General features: G+C 42.1%; 1 protein-coding gene and 1 pseudogene across 16 annotated transcripts in view; one reads left to right on the forward strand and one right to left on the reverse strand.

Annotated features, from left to right (window-relative positions):
- Nucleotides 1–23,697, reverse strand: part of ctif (CBP80/20-dependent translation initiation factor) — a 268,061-nt gene that overhangs the window by 93,679 nt on the left and 150,685 nt on the right. For all 16 annotated transcript variants that reach the window (XM_078222542.1, XM_078222468.1, XM_078222532.1 and 13 more), the window contains one exon: nt 9,817–9,893. In XM_078222542.1, the coding sequence (XP_078078668.1) occupies nt 9,817–9,893 (77 nt within the window). The remainder of the gene's footprint in view (nt 1–9,816; nt 9,894–23,697) is intronic.
- On the forward strand, nt 21,014–21,132 carry LOC144501832 (5S ribosomal RNA; annotated as a pseudogene).

Raw genomic sequence — 23,697 nt, forward strand, 5'->3', positions numbered from 1 at the left:
GAGCCAGAGTTTAAAAACAGCTGACTGTATGGCTGGGATATTTCCAGTTTGATTACCAAATTTGTGTTCTCACTTCATTCAGTATACAACTTCTGAATATTTACCTAAACTTATATTATTCATCGCACCACATTCCCAATATCTGATTTCTTGAAACCCTTACGACCAACACAAAAAGATGATTCTCTTGCTGGATTCTAACCCAGATGTGAGAACTGAAAGACCCGTAATCCAGTCCACTGCAATACCCACATTCCCACCCTGGTAATTCTTGACTCACTGGACAAAATTTAGTCCAGCAGATGGGAGTCAGTGGGATTTCCGACTGGGGAAGAGGCCGGCTGACTGCATCACACAGCGGCTGGCCAGTTAGAGAAAGTGACATGAAAGGCCTGTCCAATTATGTGGCAGGCGCGGGCCCTTTAAAACTTTTTAAAAGTTTATTTATTTATTAGTCACAAGTAGGCTTACATTAACTGCAATGAAGTTACGGTGAAATTCCCCTAGTCGCCACAGTCCGGCACCTGTTCGGGTTAATGCATCTAACCAGCACGTCTTTCAGAATGTGGGAGGAAACCAGAGCACCTGGAGGAAAGCCACGCAGACACAGGGAGAATGTGCAAACTCCATACAGACAGTGACCCAAGCCAGGAATCGAACACGGGCCCCTGGCACTGTGAAGCAGCAGTGCTAAACACTGTGCTACCGTGCCGCCCATTTAGCCGCTCTCACTGATAACAGTGCCTGTGGGCCTGGTGCTGCTCCACTCACACAATCAGTAAGGATAGGCAACAACACCTCCTCCACGATCATCCTCAACATCAGTGCCACACAAGGCTATGTCCTCAGCTCCTTACTATACTCCTTATACACCTATGACTGTGTGGCCAAATTCCCCTCCAACTCGATTTTCAAGTTTGCTAATGACACCACTGTAGTGGGTCGCATCTCAAACAATGACGAGACAGAGTACAGGAATAAGTTAGAGAATCTGGTGAACTGGTGCAGCAACAATAATCTCTCCTTCAATGTCAACAAAACAAAGGAGATTGTCATTGACTTCAGGAAGCGTAGTGGAGAACATGCTCCTGTCTACATCAACGCAGACGAAGTAGAAATGGTTGAGAGCTTCATGTTTTTAGGTGTCCAGATCACCAACATGTTCTGGTCCCCCCCCATGCCGACACTATAGTTAAGAAAGCCCACCAACGCCTCTACTTTCTCAGAAGACTAAGGAAATTTGGCATGTCAGCTACGACTCTCACCAACCTTTACAGATGCACCATAGAAAGCATTTTTTTCTGGTTGCATCACAGCTTGGTATGGCTCCTGCTCTGCCTAAGACCGCAAGAAGCTACCAAAGGTTGTGAATGTAGCCCAATCCATCACGTAAACCAGGCTCCCATCCATTGAGTCAGTCTACACTTCCCGCTGCCTCAGAAAAGCTGGCAGCATAATTAAGGACCCCACACACCCTGGACATTCTCTCTTCCACCTTCTTCCATCGGGAAAAAGATACAAAAGTCTGAGGAAAAGTCCCAACCGACTCAAGAACAGCTTCTTCCCTGCTGCCATCAGATGTTTGAATGGATCTGCCTTGCATTAAATTGATCTTTCTCTACACCCTAGCTATGACTGTAACACCACATTCTGAACTCTCTCGTTTCCTTCTCTATGAATGGTATGCTTTGTCTGTATGGGGGGAAGAAACAATACTTTTCACTGTATACTAATACATGTGACGATAATAAATCAAATCAAATCACACATCTAACATTGGAATTTCCATTGAAAAGTAAAGAAGACTGAATTCTTCTATTCAGAATAGAAAGAGCATCAATCATCTTGTTCATGCCAGGGTGCTGTACAATTAAACTTAATTAAATAATGGTCAGGGTGATTAAATTCTCACAGCTCTTGGATCATTTTTGAGATATCATATATTTCTCATAATCCAGGGTCTATTGTCAAAGAAAATATGCTGTACTGAAGTTAAATTGACTGGAAATGTCTCTGGCAGCCTCTCAATTTGATTGCCCGTGCGCCATCAGACTCTCCCCACTCTGATCTGTGTCCCTCAGACTGTGGACTTTGTGACTCCTGTCCTGTGGAAAGCAGCAATGAATTCGCTGACCTTCCACCTCCACACTTCAAAACCACCAGCTTCCATTTGTTGAGATCTGACAGCCCGTGATCCCCCACCCAAATAATCCCAAAAGGTATGTGTAATACTGTTCAGCAGCATGCAAATGTGTGTTAACAGCTTTCCTAACAAACTGAATTGGCTTCCCTTCACGTTGATGCAGGCTCGCTGCCTTCTCAGCAGCCATTTAGTTCAGCTATCAGTTTTCAATGTCAGGAACACTACTCTTCTTCTCCTGCTTCATTCTATGCTCCTTCCTGTCATGGAACACAGCAGGCTGCACTAAATTCCTCCTATATTGTCTTCAATTTTATAGTTTCAGCAGCTCAGGAACTATCAAAGCTCGCATATCATCTCTGCCCCATTTATGCCTGGAGCCCTCAATTCTGTTTTTAACTAACAACAGTAAGAACTTTCATCTTTTACATAGTTAAATGTCCCAAGGCACTTAATCAGATCTGAATCCACACAGCTCTTCCAAGTGCTAATTGTTAGCGTTAACTAATTTAGCCAAGAATGTGTTACCTATTTCTACAACTTCTGGGACGATATCATTCTAACTTTGAGTCTACCTTTGAGTCTCGCTGTTTTATAATCTATTCACTTACTTCTGTGTTTATAGTTCAAGTTTAATTATTTAGCTGCAGTTATTCATTCATCCATTTGTTTAGAAAAAATTCTCATTGTTTTCACCAATTAAAATAATTTCAAATCTAGGACTCTGTTCATAACCATGAGCTTCAGGATTGGAAATAACTTTTCCTGAACTCAGTACATTGCATCAAAATCTCAAGCCAGCTTTCATTTCTAGAATACAAATGCAATCTGTTTGAAATTATCATTGAATGCTCAGGAGATGCATGCAGTATATGATTAACCTTGTAGGTAACAGCATTGCACCAGGTATTTTCAGTGAACCTAGTACAGTGACAGCTAAAAAGGAATCTCAGTGGCTTGGTGTGAAATTTTGATTGATAATACTCCTGCAGAGTGCCATGGCACATTTCACTATGCTAAAGGCAATTCATAAATATCCCTGTTGTAGGTCCAGGTGATCTCAGCCCCCAGGCCTCATTGCATGTTGTAGATTAGGCAGCTGCTTGCCCAAAATGGCAGCCAACTGGCAGACGGCATCAGATGTTTTGGTCATGAGGTTGGTTGGCAAGATGACAAGCCATGAGTAGACCATGGTGGGGGTAGCTCTTCCTGCTGCTCAGAAAAATAGGTTAAAGTCCATGGAACCCATGCATGACGCGGGTGGGAAAAATACCTGACATTCTGCCCACCTAATTTCTAAACGGTTCAGGTAGGATTAAGATCTATCTCAAGATAGGCAGTGGTGCTGTGGTATTGCCACTGGACTAGTAATCCAGAGACCCAGAGTCATGCTCGGGAACCGGGGTTCAAATCCCACCATGGCAGATGGTGAAATTTGAATTCAATTGAAGTCTGGAATTAAAAGTCTGATGATGAACATGAAACCATTGCTGATTACTGTTTTAAAAAAACTGGCTCTTTAGGGAAGGAAATCTGTTGTCCTTACCTGGTCTGGCCTACATGTGACTCCAGAGCTGAAACAATGTGCTTGACTCTTAAATGTGCTCAAGGATGGCCTAGCCAGCAGAGCCCACATTCTATGAACGAATTAAAAATACCTCCCTTTTCCACACCTTGGCATCCAACATCATTTCCAATTCTTGCTGTTCTAAGTGGACTCTTCTCCATATTCCGCATTTGTGTTCAAGTGCTCCCTAGCACAAAGGGCCAGACTTTGGCTACCAAGGCGAGTAGCTCTGTGGTAGGGGAGGAGCAGGTGCGGGGTGGAGGAGCCAGACTCGCTGACATTTGAAGCAAAGCATCAGCAGCTACGTTGGGGTATGTGGGCACGAGTGCCAAAGCTGTCTGGTTAGAAGGCCCACCTTGCTTCTCTGGACTTTGTCCCAGTTGTTTTACAAGTTGTTAGTCATCCTAGCCCTCACTCCTTACTCACTTAATAAATTTCAGATTTGGATTCCTCCAAATTTTGCTGTCCATACCATAACTCGCACCAAACTCATCAGGCCTATGTTCACTCTCCTACATTGGCTATTGGTTCTGCAATGTCGCAGATTCTCCACTTGGGTTCATATTCCTCTTGGGTCTCACCTGCCATATCTCTAACTTCTTCGACCTTCACAATGCTAAGAGATTTCTGTGTTTCTCCAGTTCTGCCCTCTGTCCATCCCCAATTTCCTTTTTTCCACAATTGGTGGATGTACATTCAGCTGTGTCTATGCCCAAAGTTCAGGAATTCCTTCCTTAAACTTCTGTCTACGGCGGTATAGCTCAGTGTTTGACTGCAGATCAAGAGATCATCAGTTTAAATCTGGGTGCCCCCTTGGGTGATTAATTGGTTTTGTCTGTGTAGTGCGCAAGAAACAATACTTTTCACTGCATACCAATACATGTGACAATAATAAATCAAATCAAATCAAAAATCATATCTATACCTTTCTATCCTCCTTAAAACTTACTTCTTTTACTGAGCTTTTGTTCAGTTATTCTGTGGTCCTCCTTATGTGGTTCAATTAATTGTTTTCTCTTGTGGAGTGCACTGGAACTACTATATTCAAGGTGCTGTATAAATGCCATTTATTGGTGGTGAATTCCAGTACAATTATAATTATGGCATGATGATTTCTTTTTGTTCCTTCAGACCTCTAGCTCCATCTCAATGACAACCTTTTTTGCTAATTTAATTGGTAGATCTCTGATCACTGCTTCCCTGAACCTTCTTCTCTTGTTCCTCCTCTGATACACTATGTTATCTTTTCCCGCTCCCTCCTTGCATTCTCAATGTACTGAAGTTGATGCTGCCTCCTATTCTAGCTTACCACATCCTTAAACAATTAACCCTTCAGACATACAAAAGCAAAATACTCCAGATGTTGGCAAAAGGATCATCATCAACCTGAAAGGTTGGGCTGGATTTTCCTGGAGTTGGGGAGAGTCTGGGGAGGGGTAAAAATGGCAGCCTGGGCTTGATTCCAGGATTCCGTCCCCTTCCCAGAATTGCTAATTTTCAGGAGTGCCTTTTGAGGGTGCAGGCTGGTTCCAGTAGCGAGCCAGCACCCTGCACTCCTGACTTGACTTGCTCCATTACAGGGTTCGGCACGTCTGCGAGTTACATGGAGTTGGGACAGTTTTTGAAAGAATCTTGGGTTCATGGCACCTCGGCATTGTGTGCCAAAGTCTGCAGCCCCTGGGGCTGCCTACAAAGTCTTTCCGGGGTGGTGGGTCTAACACCTGCCAGCTCTTGCTTCCCACCACCCTGGAACACAAAACCTGTTTTGTCGATGCTTTCTGCCAAGGCAGCGCACCAAGCTGGGAAATTTGCCGACTTCCACTCCCCCACCTTGAAGATCCAAATCCAGCCCATTAACTATCTCTCTCTCGATGGTGCCTGGCCTGCTGAGTATTTCCAGCATCTTATGTTTTCATTTCAGTCCTTCATTCTTCATTTTCTACAGTACTTGACCTGACTTGGGTCACTGTCTGTGCGAAGTCTGCACGTTCTCCCCGTGTCTGTGTGGGTTTCCTCCGGGTGCTCCGGTTTCCTCCCACAGTCCGAGAGACGTGCTGGTTAGGTGCATTGGCTATGCTAAATTCTCCCTCAGTGTACCCGAACAGGCATCGGAGTGTGGCAACTCGGGGATTTTCACAGTAACTTCATTGCACTGTTAATGTAAGCCTACTTGTGTCACTAATAAATAAACTAAACTACTGACTTTTAAAATCCAAAGGTGACATTATCTAATTATATTTTCTCAAGTCTCTGCTGTTACCTTTTTCAAGCTGTCAGAATTTCTCAGTCTCTGGGTTGGTGAACTGGAATGGCTTGTTGCCACTCATTCAGCTGTTGAGGAGAGCAGTCACTGCTGATCACATCAACAAGCTAGAACTGTCAGTTCAACTCCAACAAGCCCTGCCTAATTGTGACAAATAGAGAAAGCTAACAAGATCAACAGTCCACAATGAATTTCCAAAAACTACATTATTACCCATTACTTGGTACTGTTCAGGGGTCATAAATAGCACTGTACAAAAACCAAATAAGCTAGCTAACTACATACCTTGGATATAATGATGCACTTTATTTCATTTTGACTTGAGGGCATATACTGAGATAAATGTTGATTGGCAATGCCCTAATCCATTTCCAAAATTGACCAGGGACAGGAAGGCTGTCAACAATACCATCAAATATTTCAAGTGATGATACCAACAGATACACATTATGGGATAAATTGCTATCCAAAGCACCAGACTCAAGAGTCTTCTTCACAATGCTGCACAGGTTGTTAAAAAGAATGGATACAACTGATGGTTTGAGAAGTCAGTAGTTCACCCAGCCGTAAGTCTTAAGGGTTTGCTCTCTCCACTCACATTGTCTGTACCTTTAAGACTTGATTAGCTGTAAAGAATCGCATTCCAATCATTATTCTGTAAATTGAATTTGTGTCTCTGTATGCCCTGTTTGTGAGCAGACCTCCCACTCCATCCGACGAAGGAGCAGCGCTCCGAAAGCAATTGGCATTTGCTACCAAATAAACCTGTTGGACTTTAACCTGGTGTTGTTCGACTTCTTACTGTGTTTACCCCAGTCCAACGCCGGCATCTCCACATTATGCCATCTGGAGCAGTAGAGAAATATTTGTTTCTTTGCCAAATATTCTGGCCAGATTCACAGAGATGGTTGCAAACAGACTGGTCTATTGGACAGGTGGCAGCAGTGTTAATCATGAAAAAACACTGCTTGTGTTGGATTGCCTAAACTCATCTCCTCATTGCAGAATTTTAGTGTCATTAACTACAATAATTCAAAAGCAAGATAAAGAATCAAGCTTAAGCTCCCTGAAACACGTGATCAGGTGAGCATGTGAAATTTCTCTGCTCCTTTAACCATTTACTCAGATGCAATAAAACATTTTCAGAACTGGAAAAGTCAATTCTTTTTCTGATAAGACTTTTATGATAGGCCTTCTTGATATATTCCTCAATCTCTATTCTCTCTAGAAGCGTATATAATTGCCACTTGAATTTGCATTTTATAATGGTTCTCCTGGTAATTTATTCTTCAACTCTCAGCTTTTGGATAAAAAATAAATTTTACAGAAATTCACTAACTTCCTAATGTTTAACGCGTTCTCCTTGTATTTGAACATGTCATCAAAATCAACAATTTTGAATTCCTTCATAACCTTGAATCTTTATGGTAACTTTGAAATCTCTCTTCCAAAGAAACCATGGCAAATTTCCTAACCATTCCAAAAACCTGAAAATGATGTGAGGCTGAGTTACCTTCATTGTTCATCTTTATTTTCTCAAGGGCAGTGATATCCTTAAACACCAATAAAACAATAGGTACCATCTCTGACTCCTTAATCAATATAGAAGTATTGACCTTTAGGTTCCTAAACGGGAGAGCATGCAAAGTAATTCTCCTGGTTCTGAGGCAGAATCATTAGCATCAAATGTGCATTTAAAAATGAAACAACATTGTTCGCAAGCGGGTAAAATACATGTAAAGATTCTCACCAGGAATAACGATTACTTGTTTGAATGATCAATTATTTGAACAAGTTACAAAAATCTTTAAATAAATGAACTAAACTCGTACTTTCTTATTCCCTGTCAATTGTTCCTTGTTGCAAATTTCTGATAACTGAATTGTGTTTGTCCGGAGGCTGCTAATAGGCGGCCTCATTGTTTTAACTTTTAAGTTAATGTTTTTTCTTACTAAAACCTAGATGAAATACAAACAAAGGATACTGCCATCTAATCATGTGTATACTGAACCAAAGAAAAGGAATAATGGGGAAAAGCATTTATACAGAATAACAAGAGGATTACTAAGGGGAATGCTTTCAAAATCGAAGTTTTATTCTTTGCCACCCACTCCAATATCTCCAACAGCTTCTGGATCAGCCTGATTGTATTTTTCTTCACCTCCTTGCACCACCTCAATGAAAAAACATACTCTGAAAAATTATCCTTTTCAAAGTTGCTCCCCCACAGTTAGCAGTGGGATTGCTATTTTGCAAAGGCTGATGTGTTGGGCTGAAATCACTGCTGAGCCTCATCGAAACCAAAGAATATACCGCAGTATCTTTTATTTAGTTCACAGCTGGCAACTGCAAATCCCAGTTGCACACTGCAAACTGCCAAAGCAAAGAAAATGCTGTAATAATTTTCAAAATGAACTACAAATTTGCAGGATGACAGGGAAAAAGGGGGGAGTAGGGGCAGGATGAGCTGCTCTTGCAGGGAGTTGGCACGCAGAATGGCCTCCTTCTGCACTGTAACTTTTCCATGATTCTACAGATTGGTGCATTCAAATAAAAATAACATACCTGAATCAATCCTTTGCAGCGAAGCACTTAACAACAAAATTAGCTACATGCCGCTCACAAAGTAGCTCACAAATGCACTAGTAATACATGATAGTTCACCTAAACACTAGAATTCCTGAAGTACTATCATAAATGAAGTATACAGATTATAAAACATTTAATTTTAGGTTAATGTGACAAAGGGGAAGTTGAAGTGTGATGAAAGATAGGACAGGCGACAGGTTGCGCTGAAGCTACAGAGGTGATGCAAAGCAATATTTTCCTGAAAGTTGTACCTGTTAGTGTCTCAGCATGTTGGAGAGATCCAAATATTCTGCGCCATCACCTCTTGTAAGTTTGACAGTTAAATAGATTACTGAAACGATTGATCGGTGACTATATTTCGGATCAGGTCATCAGGAAATGGATGTTTGTACAGGAAGAGAAAGGGGAACAAAACTGACCTCATCTACAAAATCTGTGCTGAGGGCACAACATACTATGGGTCGATTCACCTCCTGTGGGGAGGCACAACATGGGAGGCCTGGGACATTTCCTACAGAGGAATAGAGGAGGAGGAACAAATCAGAGGCAGTCACCCCAAGAACACCCTCACTCACCTTCCAGCTGCTGGTTTCAGACCAGTATTGGAAGAGGCCTAGGAGCAGGTGCACAGACTACCCTCTCCACCAGTGATGGTGCATTGCAGCAAGATTACTGGAGGGGAAAGAAAACAATTAAGTAAGTTACAAAATAAAAGCTCAAGCTTGCACAGGGACCAGATGTGGGATCAACTGGGAAGACGCGATTGCTGCTTCTTCCATTTTCTTCTTCTCCTCTCCAGCTCCTGCTGCAGTTTGGGCCTCCTCCTCATGTTGCACACAGACCCTACGTGAATGAGGTTCAGAGAGTCTGAACCTAGTTCTTAGGAACATTGTTGGGACATTTGACTTACTAGTTGCCTAAAACGGATAGTGTCCTGTTCTACCCTTCAAAACCCTTCACATTGTTGAACACTAAAGCCACCTTGAAAATGGTATAAAGTAAAAACATGAAAAATATACTTTTTGTGGGGAAAGCAAACTCACTGTAAAATATTTGGTCTACCAATCAGGATCAGCAGGTAAGCTTTACTAAAAGGCTAACATTCTTTCTAATTTATACAGGATATTGTTTCGGAATTGGTTCCACTCAAGGGCTTTTTTTTTAAAAAAAAGAGGAACTAAAACTGTCAAACCTACAAGCAGACTGAGCGTCTAACCCAGAACAGGTTGCCATCGTGGCCAGCAGCACAAGACTCACCTCCGGTCATTCCGTCGCCTCCTGAATAACTTTTTAGTCTGTGCAATTTCAGCTTCATTAGACAACGGCTGATACACCTGGAAGAAACCAAACAGGCTGCTTGTTAAAGGGGTTTGTGTACAGAGTAAACACAGACTGTAATTGCCTGAAAGCTTGCTTCTCCTGATCCAGTCCTATTAGTTCCTGCAAATGCTGAATTAATACTGGGCTCGGGTGAAAGACAACTGGACAACACTCCCCCCTCAGAGCCAATTCAAAATATCAACCCTTTGACTTTAGGCACTGGGGAGCATCAGGAATATTTTTTTTTCTTCCTCACTCTGGCTTAGGTCTCTGCAGCTACTTTCTTTATTATCTTAGGATGCAACCCATCAGGTCCAGGGGACTTATTGGCCTTTAGCCTCTCTCTTAAGGGATCCTTTCAGCATCCATTCTGTCAATTCCCCTCAGTATCTTCTATGTTTCAATAAGACCACCTCCCATGCTCCTAAATTCCAATGGATACAGGCTCATTCTTTCCTCACATGATAATCTCTTCATCCCAGCAATCAAATGAACTTTCTCTGAACTGCTTCTAATGCAATTATGCAATTTCTTAAGTAAGGAGACGAAAACTATATACTGTACCCTAATTGTGGACTCACCAACCCCCTGTACTATTGTAGCAAAACTTCCCTACTTTTGTATTCCATCCCCCTTCTTACAGAAACTTACAGGAAGCTGAGAGGCCTAGATAGAGTGGACGTGGAGAGGATGTTTCCACTAGTGGGAGAGACTAGAATTCGAGGGCACAACCTCAGAGTGAAGGGACGCTCCTTTAAAACTGAGATGAGGAGGAATTTCTTCAGCCAGAGGGTGATGAATCTATGGAACTCATTGCCACAGAGGGCTGTGGAGGCCAGGTCATTGAGTGCCTTTAAGACAGAGATAGATAGGTTCTTGATCAATAAGGGGATCAAGGGTTAAGGGGAGAAGGGGAGAATGGGGATGAGAATCATATCAGCCATGATTGAATGGCGGAGATGACTTGATGGGCCAAATGGCCTAATTCTGCTCCTATGTCTTATGGTCTAAAGAGCAACATTCCATTTGCCTTCCTAATCACTTGCTATACCTGCAAATGAAGCTTTTGTGATGCATGGATCAGGAGACCCAGATCTGACAAACTGAAAAGTCAGAAGTGAGAAAGAGAACTAATTTCAACTTTTTAAAAATCCAGTTTCAGCATTGTATGCTCAGAGGTCAGGTACAACACAGGTTAAGTCCTGAGCAAAGCTCCCTTTACTGTGCCCAATTAATATTCACAGGTAAGATATGGTAAATTTTCCATCAGCCCACTGAGTAACTCCCTCCATCTTGCTGGGTCATGTATGGCACAGGTTAGATGCTAGCTGTTCTAAGGCATTGCACAGAATGGTTAAATGCAAACTCAAGCTCCATCTAAATTTTTCATTGACACTCCCAGGTTCATATGGCACAGAAATGATGGATGCTGAGACTGTGAGTAAATTTAAGGAAGAGGTGGACAGATTTTTAATTCGAAAGGATTTGAAGTGCTACAGTGAACGGGAAGAAAGTGGGGTGGAGGCAGAGATGAGATAAACCATGATCATATTAAATAGTGGAGCAGACTCGAGAGGCTAAATTGTCTACCCCTGCTTCTAGTTCTTATGATTCTTATGAGAAGGAGGTGATAAGGCTAATCACATCTGTACCAGAGATTTCTGTACTGTATAGGTTAGATGCTAGTTAATGTTCCCTCCACACTGTCTTACAAAAAAAGATTAAAACAGAGAAAGCAAGGTTGAGTTTAAATATTTATACATTATTGCAGGAAGTACACTTCTGTGTTCAGAGGCATATGCAGCCTGTAATATTACGAGAAAATATTGACATTGTCCTGGCCAAATAAAATGATTGATTCTTAACCTCAAAGAACCATTGCCCCACATCAGTGTGATGTTTCCAATTCTCACATTAAGTTGTACCATGGCTTGCGTAGGTGAAATGTCTGGCTCAGTATCAAATTCTAAGCAATTTTGTGTTCTGGATCCTCATCCAATAAGTTGATACAGCCTCAAACCTCAAAACCAGAACAAATTAAGCACTGATTTTCCTTTCTTTGGAATTCTCTACTCCAGAGGATGGTAGATGCCCAGTCATTGGGTATTTCCAGCTTTTGAAATTTAAAGGAATGAAGGAATACAGGAATTGGGCAAGTAAGTAGAGTCTAGTCGAAGATCAGCCACAATCCCACTGAATGGTGGAGCTGGCTGCAAGGGGCTGCAAGGTCTATTCCTGCTCCTACTTCTTATGTTCTTAAGCCGCTGTTTCAGGAAGCAAGGCAACAGTCTTCCCCTGTCCGACGACATGCGAGTGAGCTCGTATGCACTGGCAAAGAGAGCGGCACTAAAACGGACATTGTTGATTGTTTGGAAACAAGGTCACGATTCGCAAACTTCTTCAGACTTGTATTCAGCAGACTCGATCACATTAATATCAAGAGAAAACCCAATGGAGACAATTCACATGCTGCGGAATTAACGCTAAACAATTAGAGGAAGTATGTCTGCAAAATATTTCCTTCCGAACACTACCAAGTTAATAATTTCACCTTGTTCTCTGCATTATGAGCTTTCTTGGAAGGTTTCTTTAAAGCTTGTAGTGCGTTCCTGTGTTACAATGCAGTTGTACTTACCAAGCCATAACTTTGTATTTAGTTTGAACTTTTTCCATAGAATTAGGTACAATGTACAGCACAGAAACAGGCTATTTTACTCAATGACTTATACCATCTCTACGCTCCACATGAGCCTCCTCTCACCGTACCTCCTCTAACGTTATCTATTCCTCCCTCCCTTATATATTTACCCATCTATTCCTTAACATGTTTCAAAACAAAATGTAAAAGAACAGTTCCAACATAGCAGTTCCATCATAAAAATCCTCATTCAGCTATAAGCATTTGAACATCTTTAATTTTCTCCCAGGCTGCTCACCAATGTAGCTGAAAGGATGTGTTGATGGGTAAGTTGTCCAGGCTGTGGTTGAAGCCTCTATAATTTAGCCAGTTTGGATTATATGAGCATGGCTGGTGGGCAGTGAGGGGGGGTGAAGGAGAGAAGGGAAAATTCCATCATACCCCAGTGGAATTACACATTTGCAGGAATTAAACTACTAAACTGAGATAAAGACAAACCCCGCCCCCCTCATGAACATGCTGGAAAGAACAATAACAAATTGTATTTATATAGCATCTCTAAAGTGGTAAAACATTTCAAGGTGCTTCACATGAGCATTGTCAAAGGTTGACGCCATGTTCCCGCTGCAGCGAAGCCGGAGAATTTGGCGCCCAGCCAAATCTCCGTTCACTGCAGCAGGATGGGAAAATCCAGCTGGCAAGAACGGCCATAACATTCCAGCCCGAGACACACAAGGAAATATTGAATGCCCTGGGCTGGTAAAGGAAAAGCAGTTACCGTTACTAATGACAGTAATTCAGTAATTCCTGCTTGAAGGGACACGTACGTAGATATTGGTCAAACACAGGATCAGGCTCAGCAGTGATGCTCCTCCACAGTCGGACATCCTGTAAACACTGATTGTCAAGACTCATGATAAAGAATGGCTGCTCAAATGAGAAATCAGATGAGTCAGTGACTTGGGAGAGGAGAGCCAATAGCATGATCCAAGCTCATCAGCTTTGCTGCAACATTGGAGCCCAGTGATCTTCGCTGCCAAGCAACTTCCTACCATGTATTCCTGTTTACACAATGTTGGCTTCTAGATAACAGACACTGCTAATCCAAGCTACACATTTGGACACAATCTATATTTCAGCGACTGCCTGACTATCCAGGATTTAATGCTCAGCTCGTTCCAATTCATCACTACCATCCACCCCTCTACCCCCCACCCCACCCCACCAACACTGCGGCAGCTTTTTGAGAAAAACTTTCCACAGATACCATCCTACAAGCTCTTTTCTCTACCAGTATCTCCACTGTATTGATGATCACTCCACTTTTAAATCATATGACCCAGGCTCTGAATTCTGCAGAACAGCTCACCTCACTCAATCTCCCATTCCTTTGACTATCTTCCACCTTTTAAAACAAAACCTTGTCACTTGTTCACCACTTCCTGAGTGATCCAATTCAACAAAGGAGGCAAACTTGCTGTGGGAGCATAGATATCATAGAATCCCTACAGTGCAGAGGGAGGCCGTTTGGCCCATCAAGTCTGCACAATCCAACCCAGGACCTATCTGCATAACCCCACATGTTTACCCTTCTAATCTCCCTGACACTAAAGGGCAATTTATTATGGCCAATCAACCTAACCCGCAAATCTTTGGACTGTGGGAGGAAACTGGAGCATCCGGAGGAAACCCACGCAAACATGGGGAGAATGTGCAAACTCCACACAGACAGTGACCCAAGCCAGGAATCAAACCGAGGTCCCTGGCGCTGTGCAGTAGCAGTGCTAACTTCTGTGCCACCGTGCTGCCCCTAAGGGTCCAGATATTAAATAACATACCTCAGAGCAGGTGTATATTGGGATTGTTGAGTCGCTTGAGGTTATGTTTACAAAGGTCAGTGGACACAATATCCAAAAAGAAATCAACAAAATAATTTGGGAAATCTCTGGACAAACCACTGGGATCTGATGGCTCATACCCAAGGATCTCGAAGCAAGATGTATGCAGAATCACATGAAAATTTCAACATGAAAACAGACCATGTGATGTAACCAGTCCATTTTCTCCACACAAGTAGTTGTACTGATCCCATTTGCACACTCTGTTCCCACTTTCTCCTTTCAACAGCCACCTGTCTAACCAGTTCTTAAATACTATACTGTTTCTGCTTCAGTCACAAACTATAATCACAAAGTCTTCCACATTGCATAAAATGGTGATCTTTCGATTAGCTATTAATGACCTTATTCCCTTGAAGTGCTACTTTTAAACTCTTAAATCTGGACCTCAAAATATCTCTATTTTTACATACCATCTAACTTATTCCCATTAAAAGTATATTTTTAACCAAAGTCTGCAACTTAGCTTTTATTGACATTGAATTCCATCTGTGGCTTTGCTGCCCATTTCATCATCTTAATAATATCCTCTTTCAGCTTTTTGTCCTCAGCATTTATTTTCCTATGCTTCCTACTGTACTATTGGCTGACAATTTGCAGTAAATTCTAAGAGTAAATATCTCAAGATGTAAAGCTCGCATTATGTACAAAGTCAACAAGAACAGTCCTAGAACTGTGAGACACTGTGAACAACATTCAAGCATTCTTTAGAAACTGAGTTGATCTTCTACCCTTTCCTCTAGGAAGCCTTTCATCTAATTTGCGACCATTTCCCTAGGGTTTTCCCCCAAAGCTTTAAAAGTCCCTTGTGTGTTACCTTCTCAAAGGTTTTCTTGAATGTTCAGGTACACCATATTCTCTCCATTTCCTTCATCCACCATCTCAAGCACAATCTTGCTTTCTGAAATACATGATGGCTGCTTCTAATTATTCTCTCTTCATCTAGATATTTAGCAATATTACCTTTAAAGATTCCAAAATGATTATTGTGGTGACTAACCAGTTGGTGGGCCTAAAAAAAAGTATATATATGGTTGGTAGAAAGTGCCTTTGCCAAGCTTCCTGCCATTTGCAGCATCCCAACAATGTGGCTATCCAGTCAAGTCCTTGCACCCAAAATTGACAGATCAACAGGAGGGGCTTGGCACCACAGATAATCGGAGCTGGTGAAAGCATTTCCATGATGATGTGATTCATAGGTCTCACCATGGAGAAATTTATATTTTTTTTAAATAGGAAACGTTTTCCAAGGCTTTACTTCTTACTTTCACTGAATTTGGAGGAGGAGAGAAAGAGAAAAGGGGGGAAAGGAAAGAGAGTGAGACAGAATAAATGAGGAAGAACAAGAGGGACAAAATGGGGATGAGAGAGACAAAAGGGGAGAGAGAGTAAATAATCAAGGGAATGTGAGAATGGGAGCGAGGAAACCGACAATAAGATCTAGAGCTAGAGGGAATATGTAAGACAACTAGAGAGCAAAAACAAAAGAGAAAACCCCCCAGAATAGGTCATAAACAACCAGGAAAAAATGTTAATTTCAATTCCAGAGATTCTGGACCCTTAGTCTTCAGACTAAAGCTCTATAATTAGCTCCATTTCCTACACAGAGGATACTGCAGGAACGTACATACATTATTAAGGAAACACTATTGTCACTGCGAAGGAACTGCTTCAGCAAACAGCCTTCCTTTAACCCTTGTAGAAGGTGAGGATGACTGCCAATGAGCTGCTTTTGAGTCTCAAAAACAAACAAGCTCATTCTCCTGCCCTTTTTCTTTGAAACATCACACAACTGACTTCCACAACACTGCACTCATCAGGAATTTTCAGTGAAACATTGGTTTGAATGTGGCAGTGAAACTGGGATGGGGGATTGTTTGGGATGATTACATGCTTTATGTCATTGCCATTTCATTGAATATATTGACCACTGCAATGAAAGAATACTTTTCACTGTATACTAATACATGCAACAATAAGAAGTCAAATCAAATATGAGGCAGCTTATGATTGTGAGACAGGTAACATTAGCTGAGTATGAGCCCACCTCAACAAGTGTTAATAGCTCAAGTTAATAAGATAATGGCCAAGCAGTAAAGAATAGTTCTTAATTCATTTTGTTAAAAGGGGCATTTTTTTTTCATTCAAGGGATGCGGGTGTCGCTGGCGAGGCCAGCATTTATTGCCCATCCCTAATTGCCCTTGAGAAAGTGGCGGTGAGCTGCCTTCTTGAATCGCTGCAGGCCATGCATTGTAGGTACAGCCACAGTACTGTTCAGCAAGGAGTTCCAGGATTTTGCCCCAGCGACAATGAAGGACGGCTAGTGGCTTGGAGGAGAACTTGGTGGTGGAGGGAATGAATGTTTGTAATTTGGGTGCCAATCAAGCAGGTTGCTTTGCCCTGGATGGTGTCAAGTTTCTTGAGTGTTGCTGGAGCTGCACCCATCCAGGCAAGTGGGGAGTATTCCATCTCACTCCTGACTTGTGCCTTGTAGATTGTGGACAGGCATGGGGAATCTAGGGTTGAGTTACTCATCACAGGATTCCTAGCCTCAGGCCTGCTCTTGTACCAACAGTATTTATATGGCTAGTCCAGTTCATTTTCTGGTCAATGATAACCCCCAGAATGTTGATGGCGCGGTGGGGGTGGAGTTCAGTGATGGTATTGTCATTGAATGTCAAGGGAGATAGTTAGATTGCAAGAGTTGGTGATTGTCTGGCACTTGTGAAATTGTGCAAAGCTAGTCTCTATAATAGTGTCCTGAAACTTTAATCAGCACTTTGGTGGGCCGAAGGGCCTGTTCCTGTGCTGTATTGTTCTTTGCATAGACCTTTATTCTCATGCTGGCTTCGCAGAACTATAATTTTTACACCAACCCTTTGATGCTTGTTCAGTTCTATTAACCTGGCACCTCTTGCTTCCCCCTCCTCGATGTGGAATTCCAACAACCTCGTCTAAATTATATGTTAGGAGGTTGATCATAATACAGAATGCATGATCATAGTACAATAATACAGGGCAATTGGATACAAAAGTAGGAAGGTTATGCCTCAGTTATACAGGGCATTGGTGAGACCACATCTGGAGTATTGTGTACAGTACTGGTTTCTCTTTTTAAGGAAGGACATAAATGTATTGGATGCAATTCAGAGAAGGTTCATTAAACGAATACCTGGTTTAGGTGCTTTGTTTTATGAGGAAAGGTTAAGCAGGCTAGGTTTATAACCACTTGAGTTCAGAAGAGTAAGAGGTGGGCGGCATGGTGGCACAGTGGTTAGTACTGTTGCCTCACAGCACCAGGGACCAGGATTCGATTCCGGCTTCGGGTGACTGCGTGTGGAGTTTGCATGTCCTCTCTGTGTCTGCATGGGTTTCCTCCAGATGTTCCATTTTCCTCCCACAGTTCAAAAATGTGCAGGTTAGGGAGATTAGCCATGGCATATGTGTGATGTTACGAGGATAGGGTGGGTAAGATGCTCTTTTGGAATCAGTCCAGACTTGATGGGCCGAATGGCCTCCTTCTGCACTGTAGGGATTCTGTGAGATTCTAGTAAGAGGTGATTTGTTTGAAGCAGATACGATGCTAAGAGGTCTTGACAGGATTGATGTGGAGAGGATGTTTCCTGTTATGGGAGGATCCAGAACCAGAGGTCACCTATTTAGGACAGAGATGACAAAATTCCTTTCTCTCATGGTGAGTCTTTGAGACTTTCTTCCTCAAGAGGCATTGGAAGCAGATTCTTGCAATATTTTAAAGGTAGAACTAGGTAAATTCTTGATAAGGGGGTGAAAGGATATTGGGAATACGTGGGAATGTGGAGTTGAGATTATAAGCGGATCAGCCATGATCTTATTGAATGGTGGAGCAGGCCCGAGGGGCCGAGTGGCCTACTCCTTCTCCTAATTCATATCTTTTCATATTAATTTTGACTTTTGACTGCTAAGCCCTTTTCCCTATTATATAATGCTACAGAGAGTCTTGGAACCAACTCAGCAAATTCATAATGGAAATGCTGAGCAAGATTGTAAAGACTGGGTTGCACAGTGGCACAGAACATCTTCCTGCTTGAACTTGAGGTGCCAATTCTGTAGACAGACTTCCACTTTAGAGCTGCTGATGCTGCACTGGTAATAATGAGAGATGTTTGCCTTTGGGGATCTGTGGATTGGAAGTAGAGGAGAGAGTGCAATCATGTGTGCGAGAGAGGCCAGGACAGACCGAGTGAGAGGCAGCATGTGTGCAAGAGAGACCAGAAGAGAGTGAGAGACAGCATGTGCGCGAGAGAGACCAGAAGAGAGTGAGAGACAGCATGTGCGCGAGAGAGACCGGGACAGACAGTGAGAGACCAGGACAGACAGTGAGAGAATACATGTTGCGAGAGAGAGAGAGACCAGGAGAGACAGTGAGAGACAACATGTGCACGAGAGACACCAGGACAGACAGTGAGAGACAGTCTGTGTTTGAGAGAGACTAGGACAGACAGTGAGAGACAGCATGTGTGCAAGAGAGACCAGAAGAGAGTGAGAGACAGCATGTGTGCAAGAGAGACCAGAAAAGAGTGAGAGACAGCATGTGCGCGAGAGAGACCGGGACAGACAGTGAGAGACCAGGACAGACAGTGAGAGAATACATGTTGCGAGAGAGAGAGAGACCAGGAGAGACAGTGAGAGACAACATGTGCACGAGAGACACCAGGACAGACAGTGAGAGACAGTCTGTGTTTGAGAGAGACTAGGACAGACAGTGAGAGACAGCATGTGCACGAGAGAAGCCAGTACAAGCAGTGAGAGACAGTCTTTGTGCGAGAGAGACCAGGACAGACAGTGAGAGACAGCGCAGGAGAGACCAGGACAACTGAAGAGGTCCTAAGATGTCTACAAGAATAACAAACACTTAAACGGAATATATGAGAAAAGAAAAAAAAGTATTTAAGCAATCAATTCAAATAACATCAAAAGGAACAACAATTGATATTTGACAAATGTATCAGTAAAAATATAATTGTTAAAATGACATGGGACCCTGGACTGTCAGTTTGTGATGTAGATTTAAAATGATGGAGTTAAGTAAAAGAAAGAAAGAATTGATATGTTGCCTTTCACAATCTCAGGGCATATGAAAAAGTTTTGCAGGGAATAAAATGTAGTCACTCCTGCAATGCAGTGAAGCCAATTTGCACACAGCAAGGTCCCATTAACAGTAAGGAGATAAAAAATACTCTGTGTTCTTTTAATCACAGAAATATATTAGAGACCAAAATCAACAATATTATGATGGATTAAAGGAAATATTTTAGATATGATAGTTAAATTACAAGAAGACAAAAACCAGGGCCCATGGGTGGCATCTTATGATCCTGAGAAGAATGAGGGAGGAAATTGCAGAGGTCTGAGAAATTATATTGCAGGACACTGGAAAATGTCCAATGTCAGACCCAGTTTTAAAAAAAGAAGACAGAGTTAACCTGTGTAATTACAGACTAGCTACTTTAACATGTGTGGTTGGAAAAAATTTAGTCTTTAATTAAGGATAAAATTACCACTTAGCTAGTTAAAGAAAAAATAGTTACAATTAGCCAGCACCAATTCCAAAAAGGGACAACTACACTTGACACACTTCACAGAATCTTTCAGAAGAAGGCATACATGGCAGGAATAGGGAATGCAATGGATGCATTGTACACAGACTTCAGAAAAAGGTACCTGAGATTACTAATAAAAACTAAAGAGTATTAAATTATGGTGAGGCTAGCAAGGTAGATTTTAAAAATTGGTTAAAATGAAAGGAACAGAGAGAACATTTTTCCAGAGTGCTTGTGAAGGGATATTGGGTGTCCAACAATGCTTATTTCTGGTACACATTTGTTCACTGCATATAACAATGATTTGGATATAAGCTGAGAGGGACTGATATCTATATTTCCATGAATTTATTTAGAAGATCAAAAGAAGCCACAAAGGCAAAGAAATAGAAGATGGAATTCAGTGTCAGTTAAGTGTGAAATGATGCATCTTGGTGAAAAATAACAGCAATTATGTTCAGAATGGAAGCGGGCTTGGTACAGTGGAGTGGGGCTTGAGATTCTCAGTATATTAAATGCAGCACTTCATACTGCAAGGTATTGTAATTCTCGGTTTTATCACAGAAAGTAAATATAAAAGCTGAGTGATAATGATGGGCCTATATACCTTAATACAATCTGGAGTACTGTGTATTATATTGTGCTCGGTACTATAGGAAGGATATCAAGGCTTTAATGGAACACAACATTGATTCACCTAGGATGCTACCTGGTTTGATGCTACCTGGCACAAAGGAAGGCTTGGAAGACGTGACATTTTCTCATTAGAACAACACAAATTCCGGGCTATAATGATAAACTAATGATAAAATAGGTAAACTTTTAAACTTTAAAAACTTTAAAATAAGCAGTCCCAAGGCCAGAGAACAGAATCGCCTCAGCTATGTTTGCTTCAAGAGCAAAGTCATTAAGAGGTTGAATCCTTAACCGTGTTCTGGGGACTGCGCCAGATACAACTACGACACATGGAATAAAAACAGAAAATGCTGGAAATACTCAGCAGGTCAGACAGTCAGCCTATGGTCATTCTAGTCTGAATGTGCCCGATTCTGTCTGAACTCAGAAGCTAAGTAGACTCAAGCCTGGTTAGTACTTGGATGGGAGACTGCCTAGGAATACCAGGTGCAGTAAGCTTGGGGCAGTGCAGTGGCAAGCACTGCTGCCTCACAGCACCAGGGACCTGGGTTCGATTATTGGCTTGGGTCACTGTGTAGAGTTTGCACGCTCTCCCTATGTCTGCATGGGTTTCCTCTGGGTGCTCTGGTTTCCTCCCACACTCCAAAGATGTGCTAGTTGGGTGGATTGGCTATGCCAGTAAGTGGAGCTGAGTTCATGAAAAGATCAGCCATGATTTTATTGAAAGGCAGAGCAGGCTCGAGGGGCCAGATGGCCTGCTGCTGCTCCTAGTTCTTGTGTTATGTTCTTAGCACTCCCACCTCCTGCAGCGCTGACAAAATAATGATTCAAATTTGATTTCAGGATTCCTATCAATTTGGAGTGCAAAAGCATTAAGTCAGACAGCTGATAGACAACTGCCCTTGTTGTCCCCAGAGATAAGTGGTCTTGATCTTTTTCCAAAGACCCTGCTGGTCTGTAGGCATATATCAGGTGAGGACAAAACCAGACTCAGCTGTGATACCAACATCCTCCTCTACCCCCAAACTGGTACAGTCCACATATCCCTCCAACTGCTCATCGTATCTGGATACAGTCTTTTTGATGATCTTTAGCTATCTGGTTCTGTGTAGGTGTGTTGTCATACACCAAAAAGAAAATGACCGAAGTAAAACACAAGTTATACCAATTCAAACAAGGTGGCACTTGGGAGTTACAAGCTCTGGGATAAATGCCAGCAAATGAACTCTTCGATAGTGAAAGGCTTCAGGGAATCACTCATTCTGAAAGCAGTTAAACAGGAGGGTATAGAGACCCACGGGCAGCATTATCTGAAACAACCATCTCAGTGTAATCCCCCCAAATTCTCTGAAGCCACCTTTTCTACAAGAAGTATTAATTAGTTCAACAAATGTGAAGTTTATTTTTTTTAAAGATACTCTGCATGTCAAAAAACACACACACATGACTGACTGGATACATAAAGCACGACTGAGACTCCAGGAAATGCATTTCAAGTGAATAAATATATCCTTCAAATGTATGAATACAAATTTTACTCTCCAAGTTGTAGAGACCAGTGGCTGCTGTAATTCTCAAGGGAATGGCTTTATCTGAAACAAAGCCCAGCACCGTCTCTGACTGGTGACCCCTGCGGACTTCACTAGAAATGCTGAGTGGAGCCTGGAGCCGTGACGCACCTCAGCCACACATCCCTTTCACAATGGAAGGAAGAGGGTGTGGGTGGGGAGCTGCGACGTGCTGACCCTTTATATTGTTGCTTGGCAAGAGAATAGCTCGCTCCCAGCCAAGAACTATTTCATTAACAAGTTTTCCGACTCGTCAAAATGACCGTGTCACGCTGCATGCAGACAGAGAGTCAGGGCAAGCATGTTCGCTCACAGGTACCTGAGGCGCAGCACGTAGATAGTCAATGAGGCAAGGTTCAACTCAAATCGGAGATTCTTAAAACCCACAGATAAACGGTAGACCAGCAAATTAAAGAGTTGGGATCTAACCTTGTTTCATGGGATGGGGCAACAAGTTTGGGTGTCATTGGATGGGGAGATGAGGAAGGCTGAAGAGGGTTAATTTTAATCTGTGAACCTTTGTTTTGGAATATGTTCGGAAACTGACTAAGGCATTTTGGTTCGGGTAAATATATCTTTTAATGTATAGACAGAGGCTGGAAATCTATAAGGTCATCGACCTGGAGAGTTAACTCTGTTTCTCACGCTGTTGATGCTGCTGAATGTTTGCAGCATTTTCTGTTTTCCTATTATACACACTGTAAATTTCTCTTCCCAATCATTTTCTCTCACCATTATAATGCAAAAAAAAGCATGACGTTAGGATTTTAAGATATTGGGAATTTTGCGTTATTTTAACTGTGCAATACTTCACAGCGCAAATAATTCATGGAATGAAGTGTCTGCAATGCATTGATACTTCCCAATACATATCACTGCTCATTTTCTACTGCCCGTCCTCAGACTGTAATGTCTCTCAGCAGCTCAATTTTTCAGGAATGGTGGTTAATATATGCTCACATTTAAATTCTTTATCCATTCACTTGGCAATGAAGTTCAGGGAACAAAAACTTTGGGCTGTATTTTGAGCTCAGCGGTGAAGAAATAACACTCGATGCTGACCTCAAAGAAATCTGCCCACAAAGATCCCATGATCTGCTGTGCTGTGTATGTCCCCTTTCCCAAAAGCAGTTTGAATCCACCACCAAATCAAAGGGTTCTCCACGTGTCCAGCAGCTTGTTGGCAAACAGGGTAAGTAGCTAATCACACTGAAGCATTCCCACAGACAGCAAACCAGTTAACATTTTGAGTATAATATGACTCTTCTTCAGATTCATGTTGTTGAAAAAGGGAACGTCAGGCATAGGTTAGATGTTGGGGGAGATTAAATTACAAAGCTGTCATGGAACAAAAGATGAAGAGTGGGAATGGTTGTAGCAAAGGAACAAAAGGTGTTAATAGCAGAATTTAGGTCAGCGCTGTCTGAAAGCAAAACATGAGAACATGATACAGACTGGCACTGAGGAAAAACAAAAACAAAATGGAGGACAGATT

The sequence above is a fragment of the Mustelus asterias genome, chromosome 1 (genome assembly GCF_964213995.1).
Source record: "Mustelus asterias chromosome 1, sMusAst1.hap1.1, whole genome shotgun sequence".
Classification (NCBI taxonomy): domain Eukaryota; kingdom Metazoa; phylum Chordata; class Chondrichthyes; order Carcharhiniformes; family Triakidae; genus Mustelus; species Mustelus asterias.